The following is a 14,796-nucleotide window of genomic DNA, read 5'->3' as shown; positions in this document are numbered from 1 at the left end:
TTTGTACTGTTACCCACCCTTCTCTTGGGGCGGGGGGTGGCATCACTGTGGCTTGGCACAGTTCTGCTCAGTCCTTCCTTGGCCCCCTTCCAAACCTGGCAGGAGCTCCCAGAACATGGTACTGGCCATGGCTGTGTTGCTTAGGGCATCCCCCGGGTTTGCCGTGCTGATGAGGCAATGACAGTGAGAAAGTGAAAGCATTACAATGCTACTGAATTGATTCTAAGCTCCTTATGCTGAATTCAAGACTTTGCCACAACATGACCCCAAGTTTCCCTTCCAGAATTATCTTCCCCTCACCCCTCTGCTCCATCATCCCACACTCCAAGGAAACTGGGCTGAATCTTACAAAACACTGTGGCTTTCTACCTCCTTGTCTTTGGTATGCTGCTCCCTCAACTGGGAACACCTACCACTGGCTAAAATCCTACCTGTCTCCCCCAGTTCCTGTCCAGATGCCATCTCCTTCAAAAAGTCTCTGCCTCCCATCCACGTGCAAATTCCTTCTCCATAGGCTAGCCTGATGCTGTCTTTTTTACAAGAAAGCTCCTAACCTGTGTGGTTTGCTCCATGGCCAAGGCAGAAATAGCTACGCCCAAACCAAGGACAGGGCAGGAGATAGGTGCTTGGGAATCAAGGGCAGTAAGTCTGGGCATTAACCCCAGAATCAAGGACATGGCCTCACGGCAACCCACAGTTGAGCATCAAGAATCAGTCCCATGTGCATTTCTCCCACTGAACCATGAGCTCCTGGGGTGTGGGGGCCAATTCCTAGTACAGAGCTTGGCTTGTGGTTAGTGCTTGGAAAATGTGATGCGTGGGTGAATGAACAAACACATGAATGGTGAGAGTGAATGAATGAATGAAAGAACGAATGAACGAATGAATGAATGAATGAAGTGCACAATGCAATGTCAAAGTTGGTGAGAATTGACTAGGAAGCAGGGATAAGAAACACTAGCTAAAGCAGTCTGTCCAGATGACCTCCATAAGCAGGTTTTCTTGACTGGTCCCCTTTCAAAGACTGAGCTGCCTCTTTGGGACCCATGCCTGAAGCTCACAGAGCAGCCAGTGGTGTGAGGGGCAGCATGCAAGGACCCAGGGGACTGGCAGTGGAAGGAATCCTGGCCCAGAGGCACCTGCTAGCTCAGCCTCTGTGGTTTTTCTTCTACCTGGAGAGGACCCATTCTGAGGCTCTGTAGGTGATATTCAAAAGAGCCGCCCATGGCAGCAGACACAGTTCTCTTGCAGAACCACTTCCAGCATGTCCGGAAAGTCCTCTGGCTGCTGCCTTCCAAAGCTCCCTGAAAGTCTGAGATGCTCTGGAGTCCAGCGCACTCAGAGCCACTGCCAACAGACTCACAAACTCCTGTATTGGAAAATGATGCACAGGAGGGACTGGTATGTGGCAGAAGGGGACCTTGTTTGCAAAAGCTAAGTGTCTGTGATGGGTTCCCCTCCCCTCCCTGCCACCTTGATGTGCAATCACCAACTCTGTGCTGAGCTCGTGGAATAGCCTTGCCTCTGAGGGAATATGAACATTTTTTATGCTTACCCGTTCTGGCCATAAAGATTTTTATCCTATTACAGCTAAGTGACGAGTACAAGGAGAGAAATGATGATGATCTTTGGCAGCCATTCCAGCTGAGTAAATACAAGGAGGGAGAAATGCAAGCCGAAACTGGGCCACTGCCCCTTCATTTCCCAGGATGAAAAGGAGCAAAGGAAAAATGTCTTCCTGGTGAGATGTATCGAAGTGTGGCGTCTTCCCTCTAGGCAAGCGGTGGGCATCCCACTGTCCGAACCATTTAGCACGGCACTGGACACAGGCCGGGAGAATGTGCCGAAGGGAACAATCAAACCCAGCTGGGCCAGGAGGAGGTGACCTAATGGGGCTTCCCCGCTCTAACTCCTTCCAGTCCACTGCTCACGGGCGCAGTCCCTCCTGCCACCAGTTCCCCCGCAATCAAAGCAACTCCATAAGTATTGATAGGTAACCATGAAAATATACATTTGCTTTATCAAAATATTTCCCGCTTCTCAAGGGGTATGCCCCTATTTAAGGGCTTCTCGACTGCCAGATGTTTTATGTGCTACTTGGATGATGGTAAGTCCAGCTGGTGTCACCAGGATGTGTGGACAGCGGTGGGGGCAGAACTGGACAATGAGGACTATTTGTGGAGCAAGTCAGTGCTTTACAGAGAGCAGAAATCTCCTGGGAAATCTTTTCGGACTCACCCCAGCTAGATGCTGCCTCTTCTTCACATTGAAAGTTATTTATGGCACACGACCCCCGCTCCTTGACACAGGTGGCCACATTCATCCCTGAGACTCCACAGGACCTAGGCAGTGCCCTGGATATTAAAGCTTTCATCAGTGTTAGAAGTGTGGGCTTTTGGGAGAAATTTAGGGTTATGGTGGCCTGATACTAGCACAATCATGTTGTTCACACTGAGGCAGGGTGGGGGAGCGGAGCGTATGTAGTATGTGTACACATCTGGGAGGAGAGGAGGATGAATTGATGAACAATTGTGTGGTGACTTACAGAACGATACAGCTTTGAGTGCAACTATGGATGAGAAAACAAAGCCACAAGAGGAGCAGAGATGTGCGGAAGACCACGGCTAGTTACCTCATCCCCACTCCTGCTACAGGCCGAAATCCAGGACCAGGAGACGGAGCTGGAGCAAAGACATGTGGAGATGGAGCAAAGGCTGGTGATAGCAGGTTTCAATCTCAAGATTGTGAAAACATCAAACGTTATGTAAGGAGTGCGTTGGGTGAAGAAGGTTGTTAAACTCAAAGAGTGAACGAGTAGGGGATCCATTGGAAACGGTAGACGCTCACTTGCTAAACTATCCTCCTGTGAGCATCACTCACTGCTCACCCCATGGACCCCACAGACTCTGGGAAAGTGGCATTTGAAGCCTTTCCCAATCTTATCTCCTCTTACTCCTCTCTCCAGTTATGCCATATTCCAGGGAAACCCAGCTGCCTCCAAAATACTGTGGGCTCCATGGGGTAAAGGACCAAGAGGGAAATGGCAATTCTGTCCTATTCCATACAGAGAAATTAAGCCCTCGGCCTCCGTGGGGCTTCTTCTGTCACAGGACGCCATGCCAGGATTTGCTTGTCAGGGGTTCTGCACTGCCAGTGCACTAGGCTTTTCAATCAGCACAGCCGCCTGTTGGGTGAAAATTTCCACAGCTTTCCTTCTTTCTTCCTGTCCTCATCCCACCAACTGCATTTCTGGATTCCTAGGCAATTCACCCCAGCACCCGCCCTCTCGGTAGTGATTGTTCTAATGCTCAGCTAATAGTTTTCTGTTTCAGGCACTGTCCAAACGCGTCCTATAAATCAGAATCCAATTACTGTGGTAAGAAAATTGGAAGCAAATTTAATAAGCTCGGACCCCTCCCAACAGGCTGTTTCTTCACTCTTCTCTTTTCAGTAATGAGAACTCTTTAAGGGAAAAAACCTTTTTCCTTTAACTGTTCTCCAGATCCCTCATGCGAAGCCCCTAAGGATGGAAGGACAACAAGAAGAGACTTCTTCTAGCTCCTCTTTTCCTGTTTGCACATAAGGCAGATGGGAGAAAGTAGTCAATTTCTTTCCAATCTTACTCTCCCATTCATTTTTTCAAGAACATTTATTGAATTGCTATCACCTATCAGAAACTGTATCCTGTATCCGATGCTGCCAAAGATGGCTCCACCTAGAGGGCAATTGGTGTCATAACTAGTAGAACCTGAGCTGCAAGGCATGATGGGAATACAAAGGACCAATGGGAGGGAAGTCTCTATCAATGGGGTTGGGTCCCACAAAGGAACCAGGAGTCCAGTGTGGGCCAATGGCACCGGGTCCTGGAATGGCCCCACAGTAGGAGCTTCTTGGTAAAGGTGATGTTGACTGCCAGGAAGATGGTAGCATATGGATTCTGTGGTTGAAGGAACTAGAAGAGGGAGGGGCAGGAAGAACCAGAGAAGCCAATGGTTTCCACAGCGCCTGAGACAGAAGTCCTGTCACCTTGACTGAGGGAGAATGCCGCAGCATGTAGGCAAGTAGACGGCCTCATTCCAAGGCCTTGACTTTCTACTCAAACCCTGATCCTTTTGGCTGAACCAACTCACCCATGGACTTCCTCTGGTCCACAAAAACAAGGCAAGTGCAAGCTGATGCTCTATGGTTTTCAAACATGAGTGGGCCTCAGAATAACCTCAGTGCTCGGCAAGACACAAGTTGCTAGTCTCCACCCCCAATGTTTCCGATTCAGGAGTTCTGGGGTGAAGCTTAAGAATCTGCATTTCTAACAAGTTCCCAAGTGATGCCCAGTGCTGCCAGGCTTCCAGGTTGTGGAACCAGCTTCGAGAACCATTGTTCTAAGCCCTTGCTATTCAAAATGTGATCCATGAACCAGTGGCACTGGCATTACCTGGGAGCTTGTTAGAAATGCAGAACCTCGGGCACCACCCCAGACCTGCTAAGTCAGAGGTTAACAAGATCCTCAGATAATTTATTTGTTTGCTTATTTAAGTTTCAGAAACACTTACCTGGAACAGCAGTTCTTAAGCCTGGCTGCTCATTAGAATCACTTGGGGAGCTTAGAAAAGCAAGATTTCAGCTGGTCAGCATCTGGGCATCACCATTTTTAAAAAGCTCCGAAGTGGTTCCCCTACGAGTCCTGGACTGAGAACTGTTGAAGTTCATGCTCATGCCTGCACTCCACAGCCACATGTATGAGTTTAATTCTACCGCTCCCAATTCTCTAGCATTGAACTTAACCTTGAAACTCCATCTATCCCTCTTTGCCCCAGCACCGCTCATAACAACTTAGGGACCTTCCTACTACCTGGCGTTTGGTTGCATCCCTTGCCTTGCGCATCTTCACATTTCTCAGGAGAGCCCTCCTCTTCTGTTCCAGGCCCTGCAGCGTCAGCCTGACCACATTGCTACCCTGTAATAGTAACTACAACAGAAATGTCTTGACTGTTTACTACAGAACAGGTAAGTACTTTACATGTATTTTCTTTGATCCTGACAAAAACTGCATTAGGTAGGTAGAATCATTGTTATTTTTATCCCTGCTTTTCAAAAGAGAAAACTGCAGTCCAGAGAAGCCAGACAATGATGAGGTCACTCAGTGCAGTCCGCAGCACAGCCAGGACGGGAAACAGGGTGATCTGATCACAGAGTGTGTATCCTTAAGCCCTGGGCTATCCTGCCTTCTGCTTGATTCTGCCTTTCAGGGAAGATATGGCCGCGTCCCGTTTTGGGGGCTGATAATGCAGGTTTACATTGAATTCTTGAGAACTCACATAACAAGTGGGGCTGGCTTTACCACAGTGGCTCTCCTTGCAATTTGGTCCCCAAGGGACATTTGGCAATGTCTGGAGACATATTTGGTTGTCCCAATTTGGAGGTACTATTGGCATCTAGTGGGTAGAGGCCAGAGATGCTGCTAAACATCCTATAATGCACAAGACAGTTCCACAACAAAGTGTTATCCAGCCCAACATGGCAGTTTCTGTTGAGAATCCCTGGTCTACAGAATGTAGGTCACGAGCAGCCACAGCTGGTTGGAGCTAAGGCAGGCCCAGCCCATGCATGGACCCTAGGGCTCTGTCAGACAGGCAGGCAAGCCCCATGCATTACAACAGGATGAAGTCAGGCTACAGCAGAAAGCTGGAATCACAGAACGATTAAGGGACTTAACTGGTGACTTAAAGCTCGAGGCCACAGATTCCCTGGGAGGCAAGGGCTGGAAGGTCACGCTGCAATGGGGCCCATCTGAGGGAAGAACACCAGGCTTTGCTGGCAGTCTCTGGAACTCTCATCACCACAAGAGTGACATACACCAGACTCAGCCTGGAGATGGCTGCTCCAACTGGTGGCCTCTCATGGTGCTGGCCTGGGGCTTTGCACACAGTAGGTGCTCAATACTCCTGCCATAGCTGCCTGGTCCTATGTTCTTGCCCTCATTCCCAATCCCCTGTCCTCTTCCCTTCCTGCTCTTTTGGATTAAGAGCCATAAATCTGAAATGCTCTGAGTAACACAATCCTAGCTCAGAGAGAGCAAGGTTTGTGCCCTGAGGCTGAAAGCACTTTTCCTTTTTGTTTCCCAAAGCTTGTCTGTGTGTTATCTAAATTCTCTCTTGCTGTAATCCCAGATCACACTTACTGAACAGAAGGATCCCACAGGGTTAGTTGCAGAGCCTGGGACTGGACCAGGTGGACTTGGATCTTTGCGGACAGGCTCACTTCCTCATCCACAACCACCACAGATGTCAGTCTTTCATTTCTGCCTCACAGATCATAAAACAGGGTGAAACAGAAACTCATCCTGCTTAGGGGGTCCCTGTGTACCACCTGCCTCTTGGTGAATTCCCAAAGCCTCCCTACTGCAGGCAGGAGCATTCAGGGGTGTCTCTCTGACAGCTGTCACTCAAGTGTACCAGCATCTTTCCTGGCCAAGAAGCATCTCTTTGTTCCTTTGGAGGCTCAGATCTGGACTTGGGGCAAGAGAGGCCCTATCAGGCTGAGACCCAGTTCGGCTTCTCAGTCTCTGTCTCCTCCCTCTTCATTGTTCTCCTGCAGTAATCTCAGGGAACTAAAATAACCTAATATTTAAATACAATTCTATCAGACACAAGGACCAGGGTCAGTGCAGGAGAATTTTAATAGGAACAATACAAGACTCTTACTTTAAGAAGCTTTCAGGCCAGCAGCAGAGAATGTTCTGGGTACAGCCTGTCCCCTGGGTCTCTAGTTGCAAGGGGCTTCCAGGCTGTGATGCTAAGGAAGAGTCTCATGGGTACCTTGAGGGGAGAGTTAAGTTCATAGACTGACAGAGTTAGAAAAAGTCATAGATATGATCTAGTTCGTCCTCCTGGCTTTACCCCTGGGGAAACCAGGATTCCCGTCCATTTTCGGAATGATGGTGATTGACAAGGATGGGTTGCGCCCTTCTACAGGTTACGTGCTGTATAAGTCGAAGTTTCAAGTTGTACAGCCTAGTTGGGGAAACTGAGTCCACAAGCCTCATGTATTGTCAACATACGCACCACCAGACGGACCAGCCTCATTAGTCAGGAAAATTCTGATCTCCCTGCTCATAAACCCGTGTCCACATTTGTGCCGACAGACCCAAATAAATACAGAAATCTAAGACGCTAACACCAGTCCTCCAGCTTCTCCGTGTAACACTGCCTTGCCTTCAAGCCCCTCTACCCCAGCATGCCAGTCTGCTATTCTGGGCTGGTGCAAAATCAATTTCCTGCAGCAGACAGGAAATACACCCTCTTGGGCCGTTGGCACAGCTGGGCCTCCCAGCTTGGAGGCAGGGGAGTTGCTGGGGCTGAGACTCATCTGCGTACTCAGACCTTGCCCAGAAGAGAAGGGCTGGTAGGACTCTAGGAAGGATGGGTAACGGGGCGAAGTGCCTTCACAGAGACTCTTGGCTCGACGTAAAGTTTCCCACATTTGTACCAGGGCTGGTCTCTGCAACCCAACTGAAGTGTGTCCTGACCAAAAGGACGGCAGGACACAGGCTGTGTGATGAGCTGCAGCAAAGCAGACAGCAGACCCAGTGGCACATGAAGAGGTCCCTCTGGCTTCTCTTCTCATATGGCAATATGTGCCTGGGCATCAGAGAAAGGACCTCTCCCAGCGACAGAAGACACAACCATCCTGACTTCCCAGGAGTCTGCCCATCCTGCCCTCCCCCAGCTTGAAAGCCAGTCCAGGTCATGAGAACTTGCCAGGGGAAAATGGGCCCTGCTCTAAGGTTTTGAGTGCTCCATGATTTCCTGGCAAGCATCGTCTAGGGTGAGCATGGGTGAGAGAGGCGAGATGCCAGTGAAAGAGGCCTCCCACCCTCTCCATGAGGTGCTCTGGGGAAGTTGATAACAATGAGCAGCACAGACAGTTAAATTACCACCTCGTAAAGCCTCCCGTATCCAATTGGCAGCAAATGGTTTGCCTGCCCCAGTTCTTGGCACTGGGCACTGAACAAATCAAGCCTGCTGCTGATCTGTCACGAATGCAGGGAGGTGCGGAGAGGCAGAAAGTCGGAGGACAAAGTACCTCAAATGGCGAGTGTCCGGGATGGCCCGATTGCTGGAGATCCGCTCGCTCTCCCGCTGGTTGAAAGCATACAGCTTATAGGGATCGTCACCCACGCGCCACTTTTTGGCGTTCAGATACCGACGCTCATCAAACTGGTCCCACAGGTCATCCCACTCAGCATCCAAAACCTGTGTGACACAAACGGGAAGTCTGTGAGAGTGGCTCCCGGTCCTCCTGTGTCCGTCTATCAGTGCTCAACCACAGAGACCAGGCTTGTTCTGGCAAGGTTTAGCTCAAAGACGGGCCAGAGGTAGGAGGTAACTAAAACCACCTGCAACAAAAATGACAAACAGAACAACGGCAATAAAGACAGCTACCATTGACTGAGGGCTATAGGCCACCGAGTGCTGTGCTAGGACTCATAGGAGTAATTGTATGAGATGAATATTGCTCACATTCCCATTATGCAGACAAAAAAACAGCCTCAGTAGGCTAAGTAACTTGCTCAAGATCCCACAATGAGGAAGTAGATTCTAGAATCCCAACCCCAGAGACCTCTCCAGGGTAATTTGAGAACGTGTGGCCAAAACTACCTGCACAGTTCACTGGCACATAGTAGGTACACAATGACTGGCATTCCCTCCTCTGCCATAGGAAGACAGCGATGGGAAGTGGGTGATCTGTCTATAATGGCGTGCCACCCACCAGACAGACGTCCTGCGTGTTCTTCTTCCACCAGCCTAGGAGTCTGTGATTATTTTTAAGCATCAATGAGGGAGCAGGTAATAACCCTCACCACACGTGGCAACAGCACTTTAGAAGGTATAAGGCAGTTGACTTCTCCATGATCTCATTTCATCCTCCCCAAAGCCCTCTGTGCGGAGTCGGAATCGAGGTTTCACAAAGGTGACTGGTTTATCAGAGGTCATGCAGGTGGACAGTGGCAGCCCAAAGCAGAGCTCATTTTCCTGGGGCCTCCAGTGCATTCACAAAGCAGACACAGCAGAGGAAGTGAGAGGATTTCTACAGAGAGGGGAGGCCTCTTGCCAGAGGCCAGGCTGCCTCCCCTGCCCTGCCCACACCAGCACTACAGCAAGTGGAACCTCTCCGCACAGCTAGCAGGTGTGGGCTTTAGGGCCTCACCAGCTGGATGCTTCCACTGCGGGGTGGATGCTAGCCCTGTCACCCCAGGGGAGAGCCAGTCTGTATCCAACTGAGCTCAGACCTTGCAGCTTCATCACAGCCAAAAGAATGCTGGGTCTCTGGGAAGAAGCTATTGACCAGGCTCTGACCTGGAAGGTGAGGGTTGGGGCCCCGGGGCTGGCTGGCGTTGTCACAAGGATGAGATGCTCATGCAGGTGTTACTGACCTTAGTCGCAATGCAAGTATCTAAAGCTACCGGGGGACCGCCCATCCCATCACTAACCAGGATACCCTTTTACACTTACAGAACCTAACAGGAAGGCCCAGGGGGGCCCTGCAGACAGCAGGGTAGGTGCTTGGCCCACAGAGGACAGGTTGGGGGGGGGGGCTCGCCAGTGTGCACGTTTGCCTCATGCACCACTCGATCTTATCTTGTAATTGATCTCTTTCTCTCTCTATTATCTCCTTTTGAAACAGCATTCTCCTGCTAATAGCACAAAATGGAGCTTTAGCAACAGTGAGTTTTATCCAATAATTGATTTTTATTACTGGCCTGTGATACTGCTGCTACGCAGGGAGAATTAGAGTGGGGGTGTGAAACCCCCAGCCTGCGCTGTACAATGTCACAGCCTGACAGCTGTCACCTGTGCTTGGAACATCACCCACTGCAGGGCAACCCTGAACTCCTCTGGGGAAGGACCATGAGGCCCTACACCACCTCTCTCTGACTCATTCCCAGTTTAATTCATTGCAATTCTCTAAATCAGCTATGAGCTCTTCAGTGTTCTGTGCTATGAAGGAAAGATGCAGAGATGGAGGCTTCTGCCCTGGGCGGGGGGAGGAGTTGGGGTTGGATAGCAGTGTTGCTGACATGCACGAGACACCTCTAACAGAGGCAAGAGGGAAGTGGGAACCTTCTAGAAGAAGTGTCAAATGGGTTAGAGCTTGAAGGATGAGTGGGGATTTCACTTTGCTTAAAGGGCGGTGGGGAGAGGATACACATGTGTAGTGAAAATCCAGAGGAGACTCTGTTCAGAGAGTGGCTAGTTCAGGAATGGGGAGGCCAGAGTGTGGACTGCAAAGACAGCATGACTGAAAGAAAATTCTGGAACCCAGCTGGGCCTGTCATGAAGCAGATCAGGGGGAAAACGTCTCCGGCTATATGAGCAGGACAGAGTGGAGGGAAGGGAACTACTGCAAGGAGGCCAACGGGGAGGTGACCTTAGTAGTCTAACCTGGTGGGAAGGGCGGCCTGGACTGGGTCCTGCTGGGGCCCAGATGGATGGTTCCAGCACCAGTGGGAGAAGCAGGTGGAGGGGCAGGCACCCGTGGAGACAGGCAGGTGGCCAACGTCTTCGCCTCACCCTCTGCTCTCTATTCCCACCAGACAGGGCCCACGGCCAAGAGAGCACCCAGCTGGGTGATCTGCTCAGCCTGGCAATTGCCATCCTAAGGGCAATTAAGCATCTTTGGCAGAATCTGACTCCTTGGAGATGGTGCCATGAGAACTCAGTGGAATTCTGGCCCCTAGAAAGCCTAAAGTCAGAGCAGCAGGTAAGCTGGTGAGAGAAATCGTCCAAATAGTCAGTCTAGTATGGTCTTAGAGGGGGCTTCTCCCTCACATGGTCACATGCACAGAGCTGGTCTACACTTTTCTGCTCTGAGATCCACTGCTGGGGAACGTCCTGCATTGGGAGCTTGGCTTTCTTACCATGATATCTGGATGTATTAAATCATGGTGAAGATGTGTTTAAAATGATAGCAGTATGATTTAAATGCAATTTCTGTTTCACAAATCAGCTTGCACAACTGTCACAGAATCTGCATCAACCCCATTTGTACAGGGAGGGACTGGCTTAGAGAGGCTCAGTGGCTTGCCTGAGCTTGATAACTAGGAAGTGAAGGGACTGCTGATTGAATCCTCCCCTGAGTCTCCCAAGGCCACGGTCTGCTCTGTCTTCTCATGGAGACAAACAAGGGGCATCGCCTCTGCTGAGGGAGAGTGGGCAGAGAAAGACCCCCTTGAGGAGTGGAGTGGGAGGCATGCGCACAGGAAGGGCCACCCACTCTTTCCCTGCTTGCCCCCAGAATAGGCTGGCTATGCGCCTCCCAGGATTTCTGAAGGGTCATTGACTCCACGGGTACTTCCGGTACTAATGTGGGGTTGGCTTCCTAGCCCTATAATTGGAGTCCCCATGTCCAGCCTCTGACGGTCCAGAGTGCAGTACACTGTACCCATGGTTTGGACTCCTCGCTTCCTGGCTCATGTGACCATCTGGGATAGCCTTTGAACACACACTTTCACCTTCACAAACCGTCCTCGTATATATAGGAAGTGATGCTCCTCTCAGAAACAAGAATATACACCCAGGAGCCCCCACACGGACCCCGCCCCAGGACGGTGCCCACTCTTGGCTGGCCCTTACCACCACCCACAGCCCCCACTTTATTTTCTGACCAGAATTTATTCAATCTAGAGTGGGAGTGTTTCCAACGATAAGTACGACGCCACAAACAGAAAACAAAGACAATCTTTTAAATAGAAAATATCTGATTAAGTCAGCCAAATCCCTGGCAAAAACCAGTGCTTAAATAATTTGGCACCCAAAAGGAAAGCTCAAAAGCACATCTGTTAAGTTCCTGAATAATATCTTTCCCCTCACCATGCTTCCATGAGAAATCTTGAATTCCCTTTCCTGGCCTGTTTCCTCTCACTCCAGTTTCAAGCTGATATTTGGCTCAGAAACCACGGGTGTAAGCCTTCCCTTCTGTTCAGTTTCGGAGCTGCCTCCATTTTCCACAAATGCATTTGTCTCCCTCCCTTCTTTCCCCAACTACTAGTTCTCTCTTATTGTCCTAATTATCTTCTTTTTTACTTTTAAAATAAGGAAATCTCTCTCTCTTTATAAGGTGTCCATCCTACTCTGAATTATGCGGAACCTGAATTTAACTTCTCAAGCTTACCCTAGAATAAAACAGCTAGCACCTTGGGGAGGGTACCTCTCATGTGTCATAAATATTTACATTTAATCCCCTCAATAATAGATGTTGATGTTACCATTCCCGTTTTACAACTGGGGAAACCGAGACACAGAGAGATGGAGTATCTTGCCCAATGTCACAGAGCTAGTAAGTACGTGCTAGAGCCAGGATTTGAACCCAGGTAGAGTAGCCTGGTTCTGGCTCCCATGCGCTCAACCATTAGGTAATACTGGTCTATCACCATTAGGTGACGCTGCCTTATCACAGCATCACTGTTCTTTTCTTGGGTCATCTTCAAAGACTGCATGTTTCCCATCATTTTCCTCAGTCAAGTTCTTTCTTTGTCTAGGGATCTTCCTTCCACAAAGGATGTCTGTATCCCCTTTCACCATCATCCCACCTGCTCTTTACTCTCCTTTCTGGATAGTCATTCCCTTCCAGCAGCAGGTTTTTTCCTGACAGCCAGAGCAAGAAAAGATGGAACTCGGCAGGCACATTCCTGCAGGAAGGTGGGAATATGCTAGGCTAACACATGGGGAAAGGTCATAATTGAACAACAACAAAAAATGATATAACATTATTCAGAGATGATATCATTTGTCTATCCATTCAATGTTTGAAATTCTAGCACAACATTTCATTGTCTAATAGACATCCCTTCTGGGTCCAGCCAAGGGACACAGAGGTCCCAAGTAGCCCACTCCAAGATTCAAAGGACTGCAACCTCTAAAATTTCCTCCTAATATTGACCCAAAATCTGTCTCCTGGTTATCTCTCCCTTTTGGGCCTGGTTTTTATCACTGAGGCTATTTGATACAAGTCTAATCTTTCTCATACCTTTCAGATATTTAGTAGCAACTAACTGTCTCCCAGGTCTACCGTCAGATGAGACTTACAACTCAGAAAAAGGTGACGGAGAGGAGTATAAAACAAATACCAGAAGTTCAAGGAGAATAGGACCAACTGACGTTAGCTGGGATTCATCGAGGAATTCAAACGCCCTGAAAACCCTTCCATACATGTAGTATGAAGGGCGACCTCGCTCATGATAGACTCTAACTTGATACCCAGGTTTCCTAGATGGAAGCTGGTATGTGAAAATGCTGTGCCTATGATATTGCCTGCCGTTTATGGGGCAAACAAATGCACTACCACAGCTCCCCTTGTCAGAACCGCAGAGAGAAGTAGTGAGTGAGGGATGCCTCAAATTATTTCTAATTCTCACAAGCCTAACATACAACAGAACATTGCATTCCCAATTTCCAGATGAGGAAACTGAGGCACAGAAAGATAAACGATTTGCTCAAGTTCACACAGCTGCGAAGTGTCTGTCTCACAGCCAGTTTCTAAGCCAGCTGTGCGGCCCTGGAGTTCACACCCACAGGCATCCATAGCCTCTGGCTTCCCAAGAGACCCTGTTTTCCACTTGTTGGGGCTTCTGCTTCCAGCACCAGGGCAGACCAGATACTCCGGGAACTCATCCTAAACTACAGCTAGATCCTGCATAAATGACAAGAAACGTGTTTTGTTAATGCATTGCTGGGTTTTCTAGAAGGAGAATCTTCAACATGAGAGGCGGGATGAAGCCAGGGAAAAATACAGGGTGCTGAAACTAGAGTTGGGATAGTTAAATGGTAAATAAAGGTACATGAGGCTGCCCTGAGGAGAAAGGCCATTGAGAAAGATGGAGAAGCTGAACCTGAGTCTTCCATAATGAAGGCCAAGAAGGGGGACAAAATGGTCCCAGAACAACTGTACCCAGGGCTCCCAGAAGAAGTGAATGTAAAGCCTTTCTGGAGGAAAGCACCTCTAACTCAGGCCCCCAGCATTCCCAGAAAGCTGGGGGGAAAAAATTGTCAGACACACAAGGAAACAAGTCACTATAAGGGAGAGTTAGTGGAAACGACAAACAGCAGATTTAGATCCTCCAAGGACTTCAGACACAAGAATTACAGACACAAAATAAAGCATAACTATAGAAAAAATGGTGAAAACATGGGGTAGAAAATTAGCAGAGAACAAAAGTTCTTTGAAAAAGAACCAAGCATGACTTTTAGAAACAACAGAAAAAGTCTGATAATGGTTGAAAGTCAATATCAAACCAGCCAAGTGGAAACGTATCAAGTCTGCAAAGCATTTCCCTGGAATATCTCATTTGTATTATCCCCATGAAGGAGGCAGGCCAGTTATATTGTTCCCATTTCACAGTTAAGAAAACTGAGGCTCTAGGAAGCCAAAGAGCTTGCTGGAGACTACATAGAGAGTGAGTTCACCTGAGACTAACTTTCGGCTTTTGCCTTCAAAGGCTGAGTTCCTTCCACATCACCAGATGGTTCAGTCATCCACAGGGCCACATTTTCCCCTGCTGGGCAGTCATAAGAATGCAGAAATATCTGCTCATCACTGTACTGTTATATTGTCCACCCAGCTGGGGAGTGACCTTATTTTTCCCAGGCCCAGTCAAAAGAGTGAAGAGAACAGCATACCCTTCATTGCACTTACACTGCTCTCTAAGTCCTCCCTAGGTTGATGGGTTTGGGAAAGGAATGGCCACTGGTAACAGACTCCCCCAGTGTGCAAGACAAACCCAAACAAAGAAGAACGGGC

The 14,796-nt window shown here is 49.0% G+C and overlaps 1 protein-coding gene across 4 annotated transcripts in view; it reads right to left on the bottom strand.

The window, feature by feature from the left end:
• The window catches only part of GALNT14 (polypeptide N-acetylgalactosaminyltransferase 14), a 186,479-nt gene that overhangs the window by 62,684 nt on the left and 108,999 nt on the right, over window positions 1-14,796 (bottom strand). For all 4 annotated transcript variants that reach the window (XM_019735395.3, XM_019735396.3, XM_088796228.1 and 1 more), the window contains one exon: window positions 8,083-8,252. In XM_019735395.3, coding sequence (XP_019590954.3) covers window positions 8,083-8,252 — 170 coding nt within the window. The remainder of the gene's footprint in view (window positions 1-8,082; window positions 8,253-14,796) is intronic.

The sequence above is a fragment of the Rhinolophus sinicus genome, chromosome 2 (assembly GCF_057876585.1).
Source record: "Rhinolophus sinicus isolate RSI-liver-muscle chromosome 2, RSI-T2T, whole genome shotgun sequence".
In the NCBI taxonomy this organism is placed as follows: Eukaryota; Metazoa; Chordata; class Mammalia; order Chiroptera; family Rhinolophidae; genus Rhinolophus; species Rhinolophus sinicus.
This window is presented reverse-complemented; position numbering and strand designations above follow the sequence as displayed.